The sequence below is a fragment of the Alligator sinensis genome, unplaced genomic scaffold, assembly GCF_000455745.1.
Source record: "Alligator sinensis unplaced genomic scaffold, ASM45574v1 scaffold221_1, whole genome shotgun sequence".
NCBI classification, from domain to species: domain Eukaryota; kingdom Metazoa; phylum Chordata; order Crocodylia; family Alligatoridae; genus Alligator; species Alligator sinensis.
The window spans coordinates 362614-385498 of NW_005841948.1; the positions used below are offsets into that span (position 1 = coordinate 362614).

General features: G+C 42.0%; 1 protein-coding gene across 2 annotated transcripts in view; it reads left to right on the forward strand.

Annotated features, from left to right (window-relative positions):
* PLXDC2 (plexin domain containing 2) overlaps positions 1–22885 on the forward strand; it is a 424228-nt gene that overhangs the window by 174844 nt on the left and 226499 nt on the right. For both annotated transcript variants that reach the window (XM_025199724.1, XM_025199723.1), the window contains exon 3: positions 22346–22492. In XM_025199724.1, coding sequence (XP_025055509.1) covers positions 22346–22492 — 147 coding nt within the window. The remainder of the gene's footprint in view (positions 1–22345; positions 22493–22885) is intronic.

Here is a 22885-nt window from a genome sequence, read left to right on the forward strand (position 1 = left end):
TGGCCGCTGCTGCCCCACTCTGAGACTGGCCGCTGCTCCAGTTTAAAAAAATTCGGAGTTCTCAAATTTCCAGCAGATGCTCAATCCTGAGCATGCCAGATTCATGAGGTTATACTGTAGTAAACATTAAAGTGTGATCTGTGACTCTGCTGATATATATGGACTCAACCTAAAGAGACCACAAGAATGACCTCCAAATAAGGTGACAGAGGCAGCATAGTGACCATGCAGGGGCGGGGAGGAGCTCTCTTTTGCAGGTGGCTTCATACCTTTAAACAACAGTGGCTGCAAGTGACTCTTCATAGTACATGAGAGTGAATGGCTTGTTGGGTTAATAGATTTTTGGAGTCTTCACATCCAGGTTATCTGCAAGCATTCATGACCCTGCATTATGGAAGCTGTGATGCGTTCAGATAGCACAGTGCAGGGTGTGAAAGCCTCCTTAGAATTCAAGGTGTTACAACTGATTTGTAAAGCCCTGTAGGTACATAAGGCTGAGTTCATAACTGTCACTCTTGGGCTAGCCCTGCTGTTGGAATTTTTCCAGGTGGTTTAGTAAACCTATGGAATTTCAATCCCAAAGCAACCATTCAGTTGCACTTTGTGATGTCTCAGGATGCAATTAGCACTTCTTATCCCGTGAACCTTTTAGAGTTTATCCCAGGACAATGGACATGAATGTCTGAACAATTGCACTTTGTCCTAGGATAAAATGGTTTCTATTGGGATAAAGGCAACATCTGTTTGTAGCCTTGGAGTTGGAGAAAATTGCTCCATGTAGATGTGCAGGGGGATATAATAAATAAGTCTGGATAACTTATCATTAATCATCAAGGACAAATTAATGGCTTCAATCACAGCAAGAAAAACTTAGTTTAATATTTAGAAAACCTTTGTAACCTCATATAGAGTTAGACAGGGGAAAAAAATCTTACAAAGGAGATTGTGGAATGATCCAGACTAGGAGTATTCAATGCTAGAGAAAACATCCACATGTTATAGATGAATAATTAAATCAATTATTTTATGATCTGAGGAACAGACTGGATTACTTTAAAATCCGAATGGTTCCACATTCAGCGTTTCAAGGCAAAAGCAACACCAATAGGTTTTTGCCCATAACAGGTAAAACAAGAAAGCCATTATAATTAAATAACTAATTAACATGTATGACAGCCAATTTTTAAATATAGTTCTTTACATTAAACCTGAACATGACCCTTTAATATGAATAGCTGTAACCTACCTGAAGGGCATAGATTTGAATCTGCATATCCAGATCTGGTTTTGTGGCTTTTGGTTCCAGATTTTATTATTTGTGCATCTTGACATCCTATCTGAACAATTAACCCTTTAGAAACTATTACGTTGCACCTTTTTTGAACTACAACATTAATTGTGCTAATAATAGTACTTGCGCAGGGCTTCCTGAACTTTACAGTCTTTTATTGTAAAGTAGGCACCATTTTAACTGTTCAAAACAGATGTTTTCTCATGCCTGTGTAATCAGGGATAGCTCTTGCAGGCTATTTTCAGTGTGTTACTAGTTGTTCCCTGAGGATATGTTCCTCACACTCCCTACACCTGGTATTGATTTTTTTTCCCAACACTTTCCCGGCCCAACATTAAAAAAAAGTGCATAAATCAGAGTGCAGCTTTGTCACTGTAAATGGGTTAAAGCTTTTTTGTAACTTGGAAATTTCCTTGATAGATTTGTGAACAACTGTTGTTTGTATAGAAAGTGAATGGCAAAGGGCTCATCTGTGATACAAATGGCCTGTAACATTAATCAATACTGTTAGCATGTGAAAAGCACTCATAAGAATAAAGTTTCACTGAATAAGCAGTTATATGTGTTGTGTACAAGACTTTCAAACAGTAGTTGGCATACAGCTTCTCTACTGTAATTAGCCATTTAGCTTTTTTGAGATGCTGGTTCTACGTAAATAATATTCAAAGTCCCTTAGCTATATGATTATACAGATATACAGAACAATATTACTGGTATATGATCATAGGAAAATAAGGCTGGAAGGGACCTCACAAAGTCATGTAGTACAGCCCCCTGCTCAAGGTAGGATCATCCCTGACTAAAGCATCTGCATCAACTGTCTGTACAACCCACTCTTGAAAATTTCAAAGAATGGTGATTTCAGTTTCTCTTGGTAGCCTTTTCCAATGTTTGACCATCCTTGTAGTCATAGGGAGTGTGTAGATGAAACAGGAGCCATAAATTGAAGCAGCGGGTTTTTAACAACACCACTTCAATTTAGGGCCAAGTAAACCCCCATGTCGTGCACACACCCATGCACTTACCTGCCTCTCCAGTGGAGGAGAGGGGAGGGCGAGCTGCCGGCGGGCAGAGCAGTCCCTGGACTGGGGTGGGGCTGGTGCTTCCATCCGTGGAGGCAGTGCCCCCTCCCAGGTGGTACCCACCTGCAGGCACTTGACTCAGGCGGTCCCAGGGGGCACCTCAGCTGCAGATGGAAGCACTAGGCCCCCTCACTGTTCAAACAGGCAGGCTCTGGGGGTGGGGGTGGGGGGTGGAGAGGGAATGCTGTTTCTTTCTTTTCCTTGGGCAGAGTCTGCCTTCCCGGGGTGCTGCCAGGCTGCCTGCACATGCTTCCTGCAGAGCCCCTGAGCTGCATGGAGCTTGGTGCTTTGTTCCGTGGCTGTAGGACAGCAAACTAAAACTCCTCAGAGCAGTTCTTGAACTGCCAAATTATCTAGTTGCTGGTTGCAGAGGGCCTCTCCAACTAGATTCTTGAGTTTGCCAAAATCTACTTCCCTGAAATCTAGGATTTCTGTTCTGCTGACTGATTTTCCCAGTCTTATGGTGGATGGTGAACCTTATGAGGTCATGATCGCTGTCGCCCAGAGTACCACCAACCCTCAGGTTGCCTATGATGTCCTTCAGTTTGGTCAGCACTAGATCCAGAGTGGCCTTCCCCCTAGTAGGCCCTTCCACAATCTGTGTCAGGAACAGATCATCTATTGTTGTCAAGAAGTTGGCTGGCCTGCTGAAGGTGGCAGAGTGATCCTCCCAACAGATGTTAGGGTAGTTGAAGTCACCCATGACACTCTTGGCTCTAGTGCTAGCTGCCTCAATTAGTTCTCCAGAGAATGTCTGATCATTCTCCTCTTCTTGGGAGAGAGGCCTGTAGTAGACTCCTACCATCAGGTTTCCCTCTCCTGATCCCCCTTGTATCCTGACCCAGAAGGTCTCAAGGGACCCTTCCCTGCTGTCAAATATGATCTGCAAGGAGAGGTACCACCACTGTTTCACATAAAGGACCACATCTCTTTCCTTTTTCCCAACCCTATCCTTCCTGTAAAGCCTTTAGCCCTCAATATTCACTGCCCAATCATGTGTGTCATCCCATCAGGTCTCCATCAGCCCAATCAGATTGAAATCCTTGTCAACCAGGAGTGCCAGTTCCTCCTGTTTACTTCCCATGTTTCTAGCATTCCCATAAAGACACCTGTGCTCTCCCTTAGTCACCTCAGGTTTTCTGTCGCATCGTCTCTCTCTCAAGATGTCAGTACTTATCTGGACGTCCATTACTTGAACACCTTCCCTTGTATCATTGTGAATAGAGGATTCATGCACAGGAGAGAGCACTGCCCTGCCATAGCTACAGTTGCAGCGGCATGGAGGTGTGTCCCCAGCTGCTGCTGGGTGGGTAGGAGGCACCGCACCTTGGTGGCTGTGGCAGCACAATGCTCCCCTCTCGACTTGGCTTCCATACAATGAGCTGCGGAGGTGGCTCCTACCCGGAGCTGGTCTGGCCCCACTGCAGCCCTGTGCTCTACAGGGTGCAGAAATCTGGGGAAGCATGTTTCCCCCTGCCCCCCATGTGTTTCCTGTGTCTCACCTGGACTCCCCTGTGCACTGCCTGTGCCCACACACGCCCATTCCATTCCCCACACACCCACTCCTTTACTAACATGCTGGGGGTAGGGGCAGCAGGTCGAGAGTGAGGGGCTCCAGAAGGGCTGGGAGGCTGTGGGTCAGGAATGAGGTGCACTGGCAGGGCCAGGGGGATATAGGTCAGGAGTGAGGGGCACCATCAGGGCTGGGGGGCTGAAGTTTAGGAGTAAGGAGCACCAGCAGGGCCAGGGGGCTGAAGCTTAGGAGTAAGGCGTGGGCTGGGGGGATGTGGGTTGAGAATGAGGGGCATCAGCAGGGCCAGGGGTAATGAGGGATAGTCAGGAGTGAGGGGCAATGGCAGGGCTCAGGTGGGCTCTGGCTTGGGAATGAGGGGCAATATCATGGGCAGAGGCAGGATACCAGCATATCAGGGCTGCTCAGTGCCATGAAGCAGTGGGAGGAACAGCCATAGCTGGAGCCACATCTTGTTGAGCAAAGGAGGGAGGGGAAGCTCTGATTTTCCATGATAAACTCAAATCAAACAACAACATTTATAGGTATTTAGAATGTATTTTATTATAATGATTGAGGCTCTGGTAAGCTTCCAAATTGCTTTAGAAATCTAAGTATATCGATAAAATGTGTTCAACTCATACCTTGAACACATCTAATAGATATACGTACAATTCTTGTTATGTTTAATTTTTGACTGCAGAAAAACATGGATTTTTTTTGGGGGGCGGGGTTTAATCAGAGAGCTAACTATTTTTAAACAGAGCAAACCAGGATCCCCGCTCATAAGCAGGGATCCTGGTTTTCTCTGATTAAAATCACAAATTCTCTGATAAAACCCCCAAAATCCACGATTAAAATGAAATGCCTTTCTATATATAGGGATCAATTGAACACTATGTTATTGATATATTTATGATTCTATAGCAATTTGGAAGCCTACCAAATGTTTGGTAGGCTTATTTTGTTACCTCAATCGTGGTATTTGATTTTGGACTTTTTAGCATGGAAAATCAGAGCTCCCACTGGTCCCTTAGCTCACAGGATACAGATCCAGGCCCCTCACTCCCAAACCACAGTCCCTCAGCTGCCTGGGTTATGGACAGAGCTGTCCTTAGGTGGGGGCGAACTGGGGTGACAGCCCCAGGCCCCGCACTTTGTGGGACCTTGTGGAGCCAGGTGGTGTGGCCACGGTGACTCTGTACTGCTGCAAGCTTCATGACCTGCTGACCCTTCGGCATCCCCGCCCCCCCCCACCCCCCCACTAAATCCACTGAAGAGTGGGGCTGGGCAGGGAAGCTCCTTGCTGCTGTGAGTCCCATGTTGCAATGGTAATGCACTCCTTGGCCAGCTCACAGCAGCAAAGGGCACAACCTCATGTCACTGCCCCTTCTGCTGCCAGGCAAGTGAGGAATGTCTCACCAGGGCATCGTGGGACTTGCAGCAGCAAGGAGCTGTCCCACCTGGCCCTGCTCTGCACTTCCATGCTAGTTCCCACCTGCTGGGCTGTGGAGGCCCCAGGGGAGGGCAGCAGGGTAGGGAACCCAAGCTCTCAGCGGTCACCCCACCTCCACCCCCACCCTGTGCACAGATCTGGGGGGGCACTGGTCCCTGCCTCCTCTGGGAGTGCGTGCACTGGTGGGGAACCAGCCTCCCTGCTCCTGGATGAGCCACCTATGGCCCCCATCCCACTCCCCACTGGGGCCCTGTGGCCACACATTCTTGCCCTGGGTCTCAAGCTCCACACACTGCCCAGCTGGGAAGCAGCCCCAGCCTCAGCCCCAGCCCCAACCCTGCCCAACTCCCTCCCTCCCTCCCTCTCTGTCTCATGGGGGCCTCAGTCTTCCTCTGCCCTTCCCTGCCTGACTTACCCATGAGAGCTGCTCTCCAGACTCTTTGGCAGCCATGTACATATACATGCACATGGTGCCCCCTGCCTGACCACCTTCTTACCGGTCTCCACATCCCCTTGCAGGCTGGATCTCTGCCAGCCTGCAGAGAGCTCTTTGCAAAAGTGCAAAATCCACATGTTTTTTCCATTCAAATGAGAAATTCATGTTTTTCTCAGGTAAAAGCAGAAATCCATGTTTTCCTCTGTTTTCCATGGGAAACAGAACCCCCTGCTCATAAGTCATGCTTCTCAGGCCTCTGATTATTTTTGTTCTGTTCATATACATTGACAGATTCAGGATTTACTAGAGGGGGTGTGGCACATGGCCCTTTAGACCATGGAGGTTGGGGGCAAGGTGTGACTGGAGTCCCTGGGCCAGTGGAGGGACACTGGTGAGCTAGGCAGGGAGCAATAACCTGAAAAAGAGGTCCCATTAGCCACTGCCACTGTGCTGGGTTGATTTAGTTGTGGGAGGAGCCCAAGAGCTGCTTCTGCCCCACTTCAGCTGGGACGCTGCAGGAAATGGTGGTGTCATGTTCAAGTTCCTCCTTCCAGCATTTGCTCTCTGCCTAGCTGCTTCCTACTCCAGATGCCCCCTGCTGGCCAGGAGCAGGCTCTGGAAGGATGTAACTGCACTTCCATGGCTTTTCTCAGCAAAGACTAGCTCCCAGCAGAGCTGCTCACTCCTGTCAGTGGCTGGAGTGGGGAAGGAGTGGCAGTGGGGCTCTGCCTGTGCTTGGGTTTGCTTGGGACAGCAGTGGCAGCATGGGGCAGATTTCTCCTTCCAGAACCTTCTACCAGCCAGTGGGGAATATTGTGTCAGGAGCATCAGAGAATATTTGCAGGAAGAGGAAACCTGCCCACTGTCACCACTGTTCCCTGCAGAGCCTGGCACCCATGCAGCCACAGCCCTTGAGTGGGGCAGGAGCAGATCTGGGGCTCCCCCTTCACCTAGATCAGCCCAGGACAATGGTACAAGTGGCTGGGGGAAGAGGGGAACCAAACTCCCACACCTTTCCTAGATCTACTCTTGGCTGTATGTTTTTATTATAATCCACATGATTTCTGAAATAGCAGCTTTCTCCATTTCATAGAATGGGATTCCTATAGAGGTATCTTTGCACTTGTTTCCAAGGGTCACCCTGCACTTTCTTGGTGTACATTCTATATCCATGTTCCCTTGGACTCTTTCTCAGCATGGAGGTATAAAACCCACTGACTTCTTACCTCTTTGTCCTAGTGGTTGCCTCACTGAGAATGTATTCCTGACATTCCCATACTCAGTATGAATTCCTCCAGTACTTCTTGGATCTAATTTAAACAAAGTATTTAAAACATGCATAGATCAGAAGAAGAACCTGCAACCCAGAACTAAACTGTTTCCCTGTCACGTGTAATCATCTTTCACCAACTCTGGTGGCTGGATAGGTGTGGATATGGAAGCAACCTAAATGTATTTTCAGGGCCATTGTCGCTAGTATCATGTTAATTGTCTCTATCTTCTCTTCTCCCCTTATTTCTGTTGCTGATTTTACTTGGATGATAATCTTCACAGTAGTGTAATGACCATGTTCTTTTAGGGCATTCCATCCACAAAACTGGAATTATTTTACATAGTGGTAGGTAGTCATTATTTACCTGCATTTTAAAGATGGGTAAGTTCAGACATAAAGTGTGTGAGTAACATGAATACAGTCACAAGTCTGTAGCAAGTCTGTGACTCCTATTTATCATCTGTTAGACCTAACCGCCTCCCCAGCAGTTTGATAGCAGTCCTTTTTCACCATGAAATAAAGTGAAGACCAAATCATAGGCACTTATCTCACCAGGGAAATATTATAATTGCCATTATTTTAAGATGTCATTACCATATTTTTGCTCATTTCCTATTTCTACATTTCTGAAACAGTTCTGCCATCACTAGTGTCTTCCTGAAAAATGACTTTAGTACATAATTTCCTTTAGATTCATTTCTTAACTCCAGTTTTCATTGTGCGGGCCGGGAGCGGTCCGGGCCCTTCTTGTGCTCTTCGCAGCCTGTGGCCAGCAGCCCGGGCATGCTGGGTCGGAGAAAACAGGCAGCACGCTAGAATTAGTCACAGACACATAATGGTTGATTCAAGATTGTTTACTTACACCGAAGATGGTCGCGGTGTAGGCTGGACAGTTTCCCAGGCATAGCTCCGCTTAAATCCTCGTTTGAGGACTCAGACAATATTCGGATCACTCCCACGGAGTTGTCGAGGCTCCGTGGATCCTTTTGCACGCAGGGAGAGGGATACGTCAAGGATTGCGAACGGCGACAGGGAGAGGCTAGAGGCTGATCAGACCTCTGTTGCCTGCTTGAAATGCACTGGGTCCGAGGTTCTGCAGCACTTAGAGATCTTCACACAGCATGAAGTCTCTTCCTCCTGGTGTTTGTGGAGTCCTCCAACTTGGGCGGAAACCACTCAAGCCTTTTATACGGCTAGCAAGCCAATCGTTAGCCGCCACGTAGGAATAATTTCACGCAAGCCAATAATGGGGCTCGAATTATAATACAAATGGTGGGAACCCTTTGCAAAGTGCATCTCTGTGCTGCAAAGAAGAAATGCACACTGCAAAGAAAGCTACAAATTGGCGGGAAAATAATTCAGTGGTGCCAAAGCACACACAAAAACAAAAATCACACCCTTGGGTTATGACATTCATTAATTTGTTCTATGATATTTTACTGAGTTATAGATGGAGAGAGGAGAAAGACTAGAAGGAAACAACTACCATCTAATTGCACATTGTATGCAAGCCATACAATCAGTTAAATTATAAATATGCTTTGTCTGTGAATTTACTGTTCCCACAGCAGTATTTTAGTCATAATGCATTTTGTTAAAAATCAGATCCTTGTAGTTCAATTTACAGCAAGAAAATAAAGCACCTATTGTCCAATTCTATTTCCTTTACTGTTTAAAATGTTCTCCACCCTGAAGTTGCCTCAATCAAAGTGTGACAAGACAATTTCTACAACTTATGCATATTTAAAGAAAGGAAGTTATCTCATTAAGTGCTGTTTAATTGCCTTTCATCTAACGGGCAATATCTCGTGAAAAGTGCTTTCTGATATATGAAGTTGATGTGTTTTAGATACTGAATTCTTTTTGGTCCATCATATCACATTATTCTATTAAGTGATTTTAGTTCCAGGTGAAAAACAGTGTAAGCTGAAGTTTTCTGTGCACCCATCTAACACATGATGACAAGCATGGGGGGAGATGCTGAGTGAATCTGGGATCTCCAAAATATAATTATTTTCTATCTCATGAGGGTGCTATTACAGGTTGCCTTTAAAGCATTTTAAATCTGTGTAATGTTATACATTCATGAAGTTAGAACAGCTTGAGAGCAATCGTAGGTTGAGGCTTAAAGCCATCACAGATCTGCACAATGGTGAACTGCCACTAGAAGGTCTAGCAAGTAGAGTCATGGACAAGAGCCAAGACTCTGTCCCACCTCTAGGGTGGGAAAGGAGAGGGGAGGGTGGCCTGTAACTCGGAGGTGGAGAAACCACCATGGGGTTTGTGGCTACCCTCACTCTGCAGAAACCCAGAGCCAGCTGGAGCCAAATGTGGCAAGACAAAAGTCTTGGGGGGGGAAACTGAAGTGAATGGGCAGCAGTAAAGAGAAATAGAGAGAGAGGACTGGAAAAAAAAATGGGCCAAAAATCTTGCACCTGTTTCATTCAATTGAGATTGGGTCAGGGAGAACTAATTAGCACTCACACCAATACAAAGCTGGGACCTAGAAGGCTTGTTGCCTGCCACTACTGAGGCAGGAGTTGGGTTAGCACTCCCACCAGAGCAGAGCTAAGACCCAGAGGGCTTGCTGTACAGATACCAAAATAGAGGATAGCTGAGACCTTCCTGATGGTTTCCATTCTTTGTATCATTCTCTTCTTGGAGGTAGGTAGTAGGATTGCTGTGTTAAGCCAAGCAGCAAACCAACAATCTGGGTGCTCAAAGTGATCAGGGTATGGTGAGGTCACACCCCGTGGAGCCAGGAGGAGGTGTTGGTTTGGGGCCACCATACAGCCTCTAGGTAGTAGAGATCAGGAGAGTGGAAAGTTTGTCCATGGAGCAAAGGACTGGGGAGGGGTGGAAATGGTGCGTCCTGGGATGCTACAGGAATGAAAATAGTGTTTTATCTCCCTGGAACAGACTAACAATACCCTGAAACAACCTGGGTAAAACAGATCAAAAATAACCTTCACCTGAAGTAGAATAACTTTAAAACATGTAGAAGGTACTTAGTGTGGGTTAACATATTATAATGGGTGAATGTTCCTTAATGCAGGTTTAAAGATGCCCTATAACACCACCCTCAATGCCCACTTAACATGGTTAGCGCTGGGTATGGACAGACATACCTTTGGAGTCATTGCAAAAGGGGAGCTGTTGATTGGGAGGGCTCAGCGGTTGTTGCACTCTAACAGTTACGTTCTCTTATGTTCTAAGCAGTGTTAAAGTTGGAGCTGTTTTGCTACGTTTGCTTTATTCTTGACTTTTGCACTCATCACTTTTAGAACACGATTGCTCCTGTGGGGGTTTGGAACAAGAGTCACCTTTTCCTTACTGAAAATGCTCCAAGTGTGCATATGCTTTGTTTACATATTTCTCCCCTTATTCTGAACTGAAACAAGTTGTCCTATAGCAGATACACTGAATTTTTCTCTGTTGTCCAGTGAGGTAGCACAACCTTGAGCTAGAGGTGTACCAACAGTGAGAGAGAGAAGGTATTTCAGTCTCCAATGGCTTCACTGGTGGGATGGGCAGTAATGTTGGGGAACGTGGTCATTTCTCTAACAGGGAATATTATCCAACTATTCTTAAGTGTCAAAACATTTAACATATTTTGGGGTTTGGATTCATATTCACTATTCTAAGACAGGTTGCATAGTGAAATTCAGTGGCATTTCCTTTTCTCTCTGGATATTTTTATAATCTTTTTATAATCCTTCTCTCTTAGGATATTTTATAATCTTTGTATTTCTGTCTTCTATGAAGGGATAAGTATCAGGCAGCCTCCACTTCTGTAATGGATGATAATGCTGGAAAATAGCTATTTTATTAGATTTCTACTGTTTTCATGTACAGGTTTCCCTCACTTCATGCTGTACATGCCATTCCTGGAAAATGGCACATAACTCAAATTCCCATAAAGGAAATCCACTTTTTTATGTAACAAATAGGGATATGTTCTAAGACTTCAACTGTACTGATCCCCAGACCCATTTGTACCACTTTTACAAGACAATTTTAGTGCTCACCAATAGCAGAGAGGGGTAGGAAATAAGCTAGTGGGATTCTTAGAAGCCATAATGGGGATGGCAGCTACAGAAACATATATCGCAGGCAATGAATAAGGAGCACAGACCCACACAGTAGACTATATTTTGGTGTGCATCACTCCCACAATGCACCGCACAAAGCAGCTGATTGCGGGCTTCCACCACATTGATCGCATAAGAGTGAATTTAGCTTGCATATAACGAATTTTTTTGTATAAAAAGGGTCATTGTAGAAGAGCGAATTCACACATACAAACCCCGCATAAAGCAAGGGAAACCTGTATATAATAAACTAATCTAGAAGGTGGGGATATATATATACAGTCAAATAGGAGAATTCAGGACTTGTACATTTGACACCTGGTCTAACACCACAAAAGAAAATGGAAGATTTATGTTGGTCCCAGAAGATGAGATCAGGTCTATTACATTTTGAAAGTATGAACATAAATTATGGTATTTTGTGAATCCTCTCATGTAGTGTGGATTAGAACAGAAACAAAAGTGAACTAGCAAGTAGGGACTGTTGTCTTGCTTTTGCAAAGAGCAAGACCTGGACAAAAGAAAAGGATTGGCTTATATCCCTTATGATCTTCCCCTCTTTTATTGGAAGAATTTCCCTTTTCCTGTTGCTCTGTTTCACTCTCCATTTCCTCAAGTTTACAGAAAAAGCACTGTAGTGAAGAAGCCTGCCTCTAGTTCTTCCACTTAGATTCAAGTCCCACTTCCAAATTCAGCAGAACAGTCACTTGAACCTAGTTATCTCACACATCAGGTAAGAATCTTTACCATAAGGCTACAGGTTGTAAGTCTAAACAGAAATTCCACTCTGAACTTGGACACTTTCCTGACAAAAGTATAATAAAATGTCCCAGTCTTTAGTCTGAAAATACTGATTCATAAAATCTATATCACTGGAATTCCCAACTAACCCCAGTGCCATGCTGTACTGTGCCTTGTGAGATAATGAATATTTTTATAGAGTTTTAAAACCAAAAAAGGACCACTAGCTCATCTATTCTGATGCCCTATGGATGCATCTACATGAGATGCTACAAGTGCACTAGCCTAAATCTTCTGCACATTAGCACATGACAGCAAAAGCCATGCTAATGCTCAGGAGAATTAGTTTACTGCACATTAGTGTCACCTAAAAGACATGTCCTGATGCTACTGTGAAGTAGCGCTGATTATGGCATGTTAAGTTAGTACCTGTTGTTATAGGTACTAAACTTAATGCACCATAATTATGGCACATTAATGCATGTGTAGACGTGCTGTATATGTCACTGAGTTCCACTCAGTCACTGCAGTATTAAGACCAATTACTTGCTAAAGCATATTTTTCAGAAAGGAAGCTGGTCTTAATCTGAAAACATTAAATCGAGAATTTCTCACTCCCTTAAACTTGTTTAATCACCCTTCTTGTAAAATATTTGCATGTTATGTCAAATTTGAAATCGTCTGACCTCAGTTTCCTCCCTTTGTTTCTTTTTATCTGCCTTTTTCTGATAGATTAAAATAAGTTTTGGAATCCAGTATTTATCCCTATACTGTACTCATACTTGTACTTTGTAATCATCTGCCAGTTGAATTTGTAATAAGTTAAATTGAGTTGTTTAAGTCTCTCACTGTAAGGTATTTTCCCCAGTTCTCAGAATTTTTTGTGGCTCTTCCTGCACCCTTTCCAATATTTCAGTATCCACTTTTAAATTTGGATACCAGAACTGGCCACGGTGTTCCAGTATTACTCTTACTAATGCTTTACAAGTTGATAAAATGACTCCCCCTTTTTGCTTTCCCCCACTCCCTTCCATTCATACTCATTATTCTCCCTGCTTATACATCAAAGGACTGCATTAGCTATTTTTTATCTCTAGTCTTACATTAAGATCTTATATTTGGTTGTATTTCCACTGTAATCCCCAAATCCTTTTCAGACTCATTGCTTTTCAAGATATACACCAGAATTCTGTAGGCATGGCCTATAATCTTTGTTTCAAGACGCATAATTTCACATTTGGCTCTATTAAAATACACTTTGTTTGAATGGATATAGTTTGCCATGTGACCCAGATCCGTCAGTATGTCTACCATTGTTGGTATTTGCAGGTCCCTAATCTTTGTGTCATCCACTAATTCCATCAGTAGTGATTTTGTTGTTTCTAGACCAGTGATGAAGAATGTTGAAACGTTTTGGGTCCATTACTGGCTCCTGTTAAACACCACTAAAAACATACCTGTTCAGTGCGATTCTCACATAAGAACTTCTTCAGAGCTGTGTTAGCCAACTTCTAATCTATTTAACACATGCTTTATTCTAATGCCATTTTTAATTGCTATATCCTAGAGTACTGAGTTGCACACTGCACAAAAATTCTATGAATATTATCAAATAAATGTGTAATCTCTTCAAAGACTAAGATCAGATTTGTTTGAGAGGACCTGTTCAAAATATGTTGACTGGCATTAATTATATTCTTATCCTTTAATTCTTTAATAATTGAATCCAGTATCAGCTTTTTCAATATTTTACTGTGGATAACTGTCAGCACAAGTAACAGTCATGAGTAGGGGGCTAATTAGCACATGGATCCTTTGTGAGTGATATCTGGAGAACATACACATAAAGAGTAGTGCTGAGCTATGGAGTCGTCCTGGCTTGAAACGCTATTCACTCTGCTGGGTCCCAGCCCAATGAACTGTGTGGTAAATCATGAACATTTTGGCTTTGGACTAATATCACTGCATAAGTAGGTACAAAAGTGTTCCTTAAAAGTGTATTTGTGAAGTACCTGTGCTAAAACTTGCAGCAGTTTCTAAAAAGGATGTGCTAAGTCTGTGGGTACCCATAGCAATTTACCTATATGTAAGTTACTACAGGCATCTTTATTTCAAAGTTAGTGTTTTCAAATTTGTTCCTCACTTCTATGTGCTCAGGGAGAGCAAGGTCCTACAGTAAGTGGGGGAGGGGTTGAAGGGGGAAGAAGTTGGGGAGTAGAGGGCACATGGGCCACCTGCCCCCTCCCAGATTTATTTTCCCAGCTGTAGCAGCGGGAGGGGGAATAAATTCAAGGCAAAGCTCCAATAATTAGATTCCATACTTGGAAAATTATACCAAATTTATAATTTTTTTCATATATAGAATCTAATTATTGGGGGTCATCTTAAATTCAGGGTCATCTCATATTTGAGAGAGTTCAGTAATCAGGGTGTGATCACTATACCACTTCCAGGCAATAATTAACAATATTATGAATGAAATAAATTAATTATACTATCATAGAAAATTAGGGTTGAAAGGGACTAGGAAGGTGATCTAGTTCAACCCCCTGCTCAAAGAAGTATTGTCCCCAACTAGCTCGTTCCAGCCAGGGCTTTGTCAAGCCAGGCCTTAAAATCCTCCAGGAATGGAGATTCCACCACCTCTTTAGGAAGCCCGTTCCAATGCTTCACCACCCTCCTGGTGAGAGAGTTTTTCCTAATATCTAACCTAAACCTCCCTTGCTACAACTTAAGACTGTTGCTCCTTGTTCTGTCATCTACCACCACTGAGAACTATCTAGCTCCATTCTCCTTGGAACTGGCCTTGAGGTACCTAAAGGCTGTTATCAAATCCCCTCTGTCTTCTCTTCTGCAGACTGAATAAGCCCAGTTCCCTCAGCCTGTCCTCAGTAGTTATGTACCCCAGCCCCCTAACCGTTTTCATTGCCCTCTGCTGGACTCTTTTCATCTTGCCCCCATCCTTTCTTTAGTGGTTGACCCAAAACTGGACACCGTACTCCGGATGTGGTCTCACCAATGCCGAATAGAGGGGAATAATTACTTCCTTTGATCTGCTGGCACTGCTCCTACTAATGCAGCCCAGTATGCTTCTTGGCAACAAGGGAAATTGTTGACTCATATCCAGTTAATTGTCCACTGTAACCCCAAGATCCTTTTCTGCAGAGCTGTTGCTTTGCCAGTTGGTCCCCAGCCTGTACTTGTGCATGGTGTTGTTCTGTTCTAAGTGCAGGACTTTGCACTTGTCCTTGTTGAACCTCATGAGATTTATTTTGGCCCAACCCTCCAATTTCTCTAGGTCTATCTGAATCCTAGCCCTACCCTCCAGCATATCTACTGCACCTCCCAACTTGATGTCGTCTGCACACTTGCTTAGGGTACAATCCATCCTATCTTCCAGATCATTAATGAAGATGTTGAACAAAACTGGACCCAGGACCACCCCCTGAGACCCTCCACTTGATACTGCCTGCCAACTAGACATTGAGCATTTATTACTACACATTAAGCCTGATGATCTAGCCAGGTTTCTATTCACCTTAAAGTCCATTCATCTAACCCATACTTCCTTAGCTTGCTTACAAGAATGCTGTGGGAGACTGTATCAAAAGCTTTACTGAAGTCAAGGTATATCATGTCCACTTCTTTCCCCGCATCCACAGAGCCAGTCATCTCATCATAGAAGGCAGTCAGGTTGGTCAGGCATGGCTTGCCCCTGGTGAATCCATGCTGACTGTTCCTGAACACTTTCTTCTTCTCCAAGTGCTTAGAAATGCATTGCTTGAGGACCTGCTCCATGATTTTTCCAGGGATTGAGGTGAGGCTGACTGTTCTTGCAGTTCCTTGGATCCTCCTCCTTTTCTTTCTTAAAGATGGGCACTATATTTGCCCTTTTCCAATTGTCTGGTACCTCATCTGATTACCACAAGTTTTCAGACATAATGGCCAGTGGCTCTGCATCAGTCAACTCCCTCAGCACTTTTGCCCCTCTCCCCCAAAGTGCCACAGGAAGATATTTAAACAATGTACCAATACTAACAAGAAAGATCTTTACAAAATGCCAAAATGATTTCAATACCTCTCTGCTTTAGCTTTTCCTACGAAGTCATATGTGATGATTATATGACCAACGCATGGTGTCTACATTCAAATGTAAGTGTTTTTTTTTTTTCTCTTCCTTAATTTAAATCTTAACTACTTTCTTGTTTTGCTTCCTCCTTTTGCTGCAGATGTACTTAGAAATTTAAATGCATTTTGGACCTATTTCACATTTGAAATATCATTGATCATCATGCTTCCTTGGACTGTAACAGCTTACCTATTTCTCTGTACTACATTAGAATCGTTGATCTGTAGAAGAAGAAGAAGAATTGTCTGAATTATGGAAATGGTTTTGTGTTGTTTGGATTATACTGTGGAATATTTTGTATATTAAATGTATGTTATGGATGATTTCTCATTCAATATGAAGAACAAAAATAATTTTACAGAGGCTTTGATATTCAGAAATTTTGGCACTCCATTCACTACAATGGAAATTACAGATACTCTGCCCTTCTGAAAAAAATCAAATCCAATTACAGTACTGTACAGTATTTGAAGAGTCATGGGGTGACATCCTTTGTCAAAATAATGTGAAGTTAACTTTTACAAAAAGAAGAGGGCAAACCCAGAGTAGAACAGTTGCAAGAACTCATACAATTAAGAAATATTGGTAGCAAATAAAGTGTTCATATAGAAGAGAAGAAAAGAACGAGGGAAGCTTTTTTTTTTTTTTTTTCTTTTTCCATGTACAGTACCGGCTGAACCGTTGAATATAAAATCCATGGGAAACACTTTGGTATATGCTGCATCTAGTGAAATGAGGGAGCTGATTTCTACAGCATATTTACACACTACTTGGACAAGGCTCTGTGGCAGATGATGTAGACCAGGGGTTGGGAACCTATATCCCATGGACTAGATCCAGCTCCTGCAGAGCTTCAGTTGACTCCATGAAGGTGTAGTCTGGCAAACAAAGTCAGTGGCATGGAATTACGCCATGCTGCCCAGCATTCCCCTATACTGAATCCTGTTTCTCTGCTGCATCTGCACTTATCATGGCTGCGCAGATGTTTGGGATCAGTGGCAAGAGTAGGCACAGGCAGGTAGCTGTTCTGCATTGAGACTTGTGGCAGCCCCTCCAGCAGGGGCTAGGTCACAAAGGTGCCAACCCCTGATGTAGACAACAATGTATTTCTATCATAATACTTGAATACTAGGAAACTTTTTATTTAAACTATCAACGCTCCAGGCAATTTCAGTACTGCTTCTCCCGAAGGAAATGGAATTAAACAAGAGTTGACCATCCCTTTCTCCCAAAGTTGTCTACTTCCATGTCGTGGCTTTTCTTCTTTAGAAATATTTTTAAAGTTTGTTCCTCTTCTGTAATAGCTACATTGTATTTATAATACCATCACTGATTTTACAAAGTCTGCAGAAAACCATGCCTATCTCTCAAAGGGCTATTGAAATAAATGTAATACAATACCTGTACAAAGTTTTGGCATCAATTCTAGTTGTATTTTGCAGTGTTCCTATAAATCTAGACACTATTAGGTAATAGATTGCATTGTGAAACAAATACAAGCAGTATAGGGCCTTAAATCAGGCAATAAAAGGGATAAGCCATTGATGCTTGTTGATACAAATAAAGCTTCCAACTATGGATTACTATTTTATAAAAGACAGCACTGGTGCTGATTTAAAAAAAAATTTTTTTAGTGATAGTATTCTTTTATTTTTTAAATAGTTCGCCAGTAGCGCACCCTTGGGCTGTTGTGGCATGCAGTGCAGGCACCGGCTGCAGGTTTCCTGCTGCAAGGGTGAGATGTCACCTCCTCTTTCTGCTGCTGACATGTCGAGCGGCTATTTAAACACTGATTTTCAGCAGCAAGAAAAGGGGAACATTTTTTTTTTTCCTTTTGTGTCCCCAACAGAGAAACTCCAGCTGCTACTCCTACACCATGCTCTGCCCTCTGCAGTGCTGGAGCCAGAGGTCAAGTGGTTCTACCCCCAACTCAACTTTGCCCCCACCTCCTTGATTATAACTGCTTAAAATGAAAGATATTTGGTTAGATTGCCTGTATAACATTTTTGATACCATAGTTTTTAATTTTATTTACTCTTTTGACTAAACTTGGGATTTTCAGTTTAGAAGCAACTAGGAGTTGCTTCTTAAATTCCATTACTGAAATTTACTGAGGTGAAACAACTTGACATAAAGGTTGCATAAGATATAGGATGTAAAACATTTTAAAGGATAAAAATCTGGTTAAAACTCATAACAGTGTAATGAAATCTAACTTTTGATAACTATTAGTGAACAGTGATTTCCAGATAAAGCAAAACTTATGATCAGTATATTTTCTGAAGAAGATAAAATACAATTATGCCTTGAAGAGAGAGCATCCATCAGCGTCTGATAAATAAATAAAACCATACTGGTAACCAATCTCTATTCTTTGGATAACTATTATGCTTAAAGAACTGCTATTGTGAGTTTTGCATACATACCTCCAAAGGTCTCAGGGAGCCTCCAGAATGGCCCTGCTGTTTTCTCATAGGTAAAACTTGCATTACTTTTGGTAATGATTCTAGATGTGAACAAATGCAAGATTAGAACCTTTTATAGCCCTAAATATTCTCCATGATGATGTCTCTCTCTGTAGGCCATACTTGGACCATTTTACCCATACTTTGACATGTATAATTTCCTCTAGTCTAAATATATTTTTGTATTGAGACCTCAGTGGTTTTATGTGCAAAGAAAATTGGAAACACAGGTGTGTAACTCGTTTATCCTGGTCCTTTCTACCATTTAGGGCAGGAGGATGCATTTGTGTCCCAATTGTACCTAAGGGTAGGCCTCCTTCATTAATTCTTTCTGATAGTTACAACAGTTTGGGACAAAGAGGAAAAAATTAAGAGAAGTTCCTTTACTGGCTAAGTACCTTTGCTTATTAACATCCTAGGTTGCAGGGGCAGATGGTGCAGGTATGACGGGCTGTGCTGCTGACACCTTGGCAGCCAGTCCTGTAGCTAAGTTCCTTATTTTTGCAACCCAGGAGTATCCACAAGGCAGTGAGGGCTAGGGTTTTGAAGCACCCTAAATTCACCTTACTCTGGAGTTTGCAATGTTTTTGTATTTTATAAGAGCTACCTAGCCACAAATAGTCCCAACACATTGCCACCAAACCCTCCAGTTGGTTGTAGTTTACAGCCTACGAGACCTAACTAACAGAATTGGGAAAGCAGCTATTCTATTACAGAAACATACTAAGGCAAAGACTCAAATCTACAAGAACTTGTGTGCTGTCATCCTTTCTTTATGGTTCAGAAACATGGACTATATATGCTAGACACAGCAATAGACTGAACAGCTTCCACATGAGATGTCCGTGTAAAATCCTGAAAATGAAGGAGGAAGACAAAATGCCAAATGGAGGTACTGAAGCATTCAGGACCAACACGCGTGGTATCATGATGTGTGCAATAATGTATTTGAAATAATTCAATATAAACATAAAACTGGGAGGAGCATGTGGAATTCCATCTGGTCTGGAGGGAACATCTGGCACTGGGTACAGCTAACATAAAGTGGTTTTGATCCAGAGGATGGAAGTAAAGTGAGAAAGAAAGCAGCATGCTGTAAACTTGGACTCCAGCTCACACAGCATATGGACCTGTGAAACTTGTAACAAGCTGTGTTGCTCTCAAATTGGGTTTGTCAGCCACAAATGGATTCATCAGGCATTTGACTATACCTCTTCCATGTACACCATGATCCAGAGGATCAATGGTTGCCTATATACATTTTGCACACCCCCTCCCAACAGGACTAATGTCCCAGTCTCCCCTCCACTTCTTCCAACCCTTTCCTCCTCCCTCATCCTCCTGTTAGGTATCCACTGGGTAGCAGCTATCACAGGTTTTAGCAGCACTGTCAAATCCAGCTTCATTTCTACTGATTTTCCATTTTTTTTTGTTAACCTTAATGCCAGGCATTTATTAGCAATTATAAAGGGTTTTTTTTTTTTTTTTAGTTTAAGTAATATCTTCAGTTGTAAGCATAGGTATTCATCTACATGGGATGTTTCACATCTACAAGTACAAAAATATTGTGAAATCATTAAATTACCACTTTGGTTTCTTTGTAAAGAGGGGAAAAGGCTCACGGAAAAGGCCAGGAATGAAAATCTTGGAAGCCAGCTCCATTAATTTCTTTTTTACCATTTACAGCTCCACAGTCCTATAGTAACTTCGACCCATGGTTTACATATGTTTTTCCACAATAATGTCTCTCTAGACCTTTATACCCAGATCATTTCCAAATCTTGCTGCTGCTTGCTCTATTGTTTTCTTTAAGACCTGTCCTTTTTCTCTCCATCTAGCTATCAAAACTGTCACCCATACCCTTATACCCTGTATCAAATGTTTCAGTCTCCTTCTCAATAAATAGCTTTCCTGACACCCAGTTGAGCTGCACTGGGCCCAATTAAAACATGACTGCTAATACTGATTTGACCTGTTACAACCATACCATCCATACCATTTGAGTCCCTGTTTCTTCCCCGTCATGCTGAATGCATAATTTGTTTATTTATAAGGCCCTGCAAAACATTCCCTCCATTATGGCTTTAATACTAACCTCCACTTCCCATTAGTTCATTTCTCCCAAGAGCACCCTATTCTATGCTGTATCAATTTGTTTTATCCAAATTAATCCATAAAGCCACCATTCTCTCTGGGGGGAAAATTACTTTAGCTGTGAAATGGCTTATAATAACAGGTGATGACCAATAAAATGAATCAATACTGATAATATATAATAATATCTTATCATATAATTCTTATTATCTGATAATATAATTTTTCAATAGCCTGCTAGCCATCCCGGGTTCTGTTTCTGGCACTACTGTTAGGCCTCCTGTATGACCTTTAGAATCCATTCCTATATGTCCAAGTTTTCCCATCTATTGAAAAAATGTGGGTAATAAAAAGTACTACACAACACCTAGGTATCATTTTCACTGTTGATGTGATGCTTATGTTCTTCTTTTCCTTCCTACTGGCTGTATGTTAAATTACATGGAGGCTTAAGCTCCATTGCATTCAGTGATTTCAGAATTTGACATCCAAAGAAGGGTGATTGAATTGTATGCTATGGTGCAGAACTTGTCTGCGACAGGATTCAGTAGCAGGTATTTTTTTGCCCATAATAAGGTAAATAGGATGTATCTATTAAGCCTTCCAGTTGAGGATCTCAAAAGTGTTTAGAAGCATCAATAATGTTAGTCCAAAGTATCTTATAAAAGTGGTTGCCAAAGTTTGCTCACTTTGTTGAGAGTTTCAGAAGTGATTAGTAATTTTGCTCTTTGCTGCTCAACTTGAGAGTATTTTTGAGATACCAGTTAAGGTCTCTTAAGGTATGTGCACATCTACTTTTGAAAGTCTTGGAAATCATGTGTCCTATTAAAATAACAGTAAAAGTGGAAATATGTACTGTAAGTCTTTCCAGACCATTCTGTGAAGCATCGGGGATATGCCACTTCAGCAGGCAAACTGTACAACTTTGTTGGCTAATGGCATATACAAATAAAGCTAAACTTAGGCACATGCATTTTTCCTTTTGGCTTTGCTTAAAGATGAACATTATGTACTGTCATTTCAGGAGCTGCTAAAATTGGGGAATTTCCTTTAGCTCATACATATATTTCTCTCTTATTTTGAAAATAAATAAATGTTTATTAAGACAAGATTGATATAGGGCTGGATACCTCTATCAAGCACGTGACTTTGATTCCTCAGTTTCCCATGAAGCATTCAGATGTCTTTTTTTTTTAGTAGAACATAACCCATGCAGATTTAAGATGAAATGGAAGTGTGGAGATTTGAAAGCATAAATTTCAAAGAACAATTTCTATATTAACCGTGGGCATTCTACTAGGAAGCAGGTCAATAAAAAGAAAGCACCTTAGAAATGCCACTGTTTTAAAGGCATTAACTGAAAGTAGAACTGCTTGTTGCTGTTGTTTTAAAGCAGAACAGCTGTCACGGGGAATTCACTGGCCATTACTCACTCGAAAGTCAGCATTCATTTCACTATAGATTTCAGTAAAGTATTTGCAGTAGCGATACATTTGACTTTGTGGGGAAAGATTAAAATTATATTTGGAAAATAAAATGAGAAAATGAGGAAGAGTATTATTTGTTGTAAAAACAAAATAATCTTCTGTTATTGATTTGTGTTTTATACCTTTTTCCTGTTAGTTTACTTCCTATAGAATCAATTTAGTCCCAGCTGTTGCTTTAATGAACAGTTAGCCTTATTATTTCAAGATATTTTAAAGGTAAATTTTATACATGTCTGGAAAACATCAGTTTTAATCTATATTTGGTTTTGTTTGTGGTGTTTTTTCCCCAGGAGGATACGGATCATAATTACTATACCTCGAGAACATATGGCCCATTTGAATCTACCAGCCGAGATTTGTGGGTGAACATAGACCAAATGGAAAAAGACAAAGTAAAAATCCATGGGATTCTCTCCAATACTCATCGACAAGCAGCAGTAAGGGATTTCTGTATATTGGTATTTTCTGCCTTTGACTGACATAATAATACTTACACAGAGTAACTGCTCACAGTGGTTCAGTTGCTAATGTCTGCAGCGTGCTGCTATAAAGGAACACAAGTCATGTTACTACATCTACTGCAAATGTCCCTCAGAAGATATTTTCTTTAGGGAGAGTTTCTAAATTAATTTAAAAGTCATGTCTGCACTTCAGTCACCAGCTGCAGTATGGAAAACAAAGCTTCTGATGTTGGAATAAGAAGGAGTTTTGTTATTGACTTCCATAATTGTGGGAGTGGGCTCAGGATTAAGTTGTTTAAGACTGCCATGAAACAGCTCTGTTTCCACTTCCATTATATGAAACGATACACTTTCTCTTTGAAAACTATT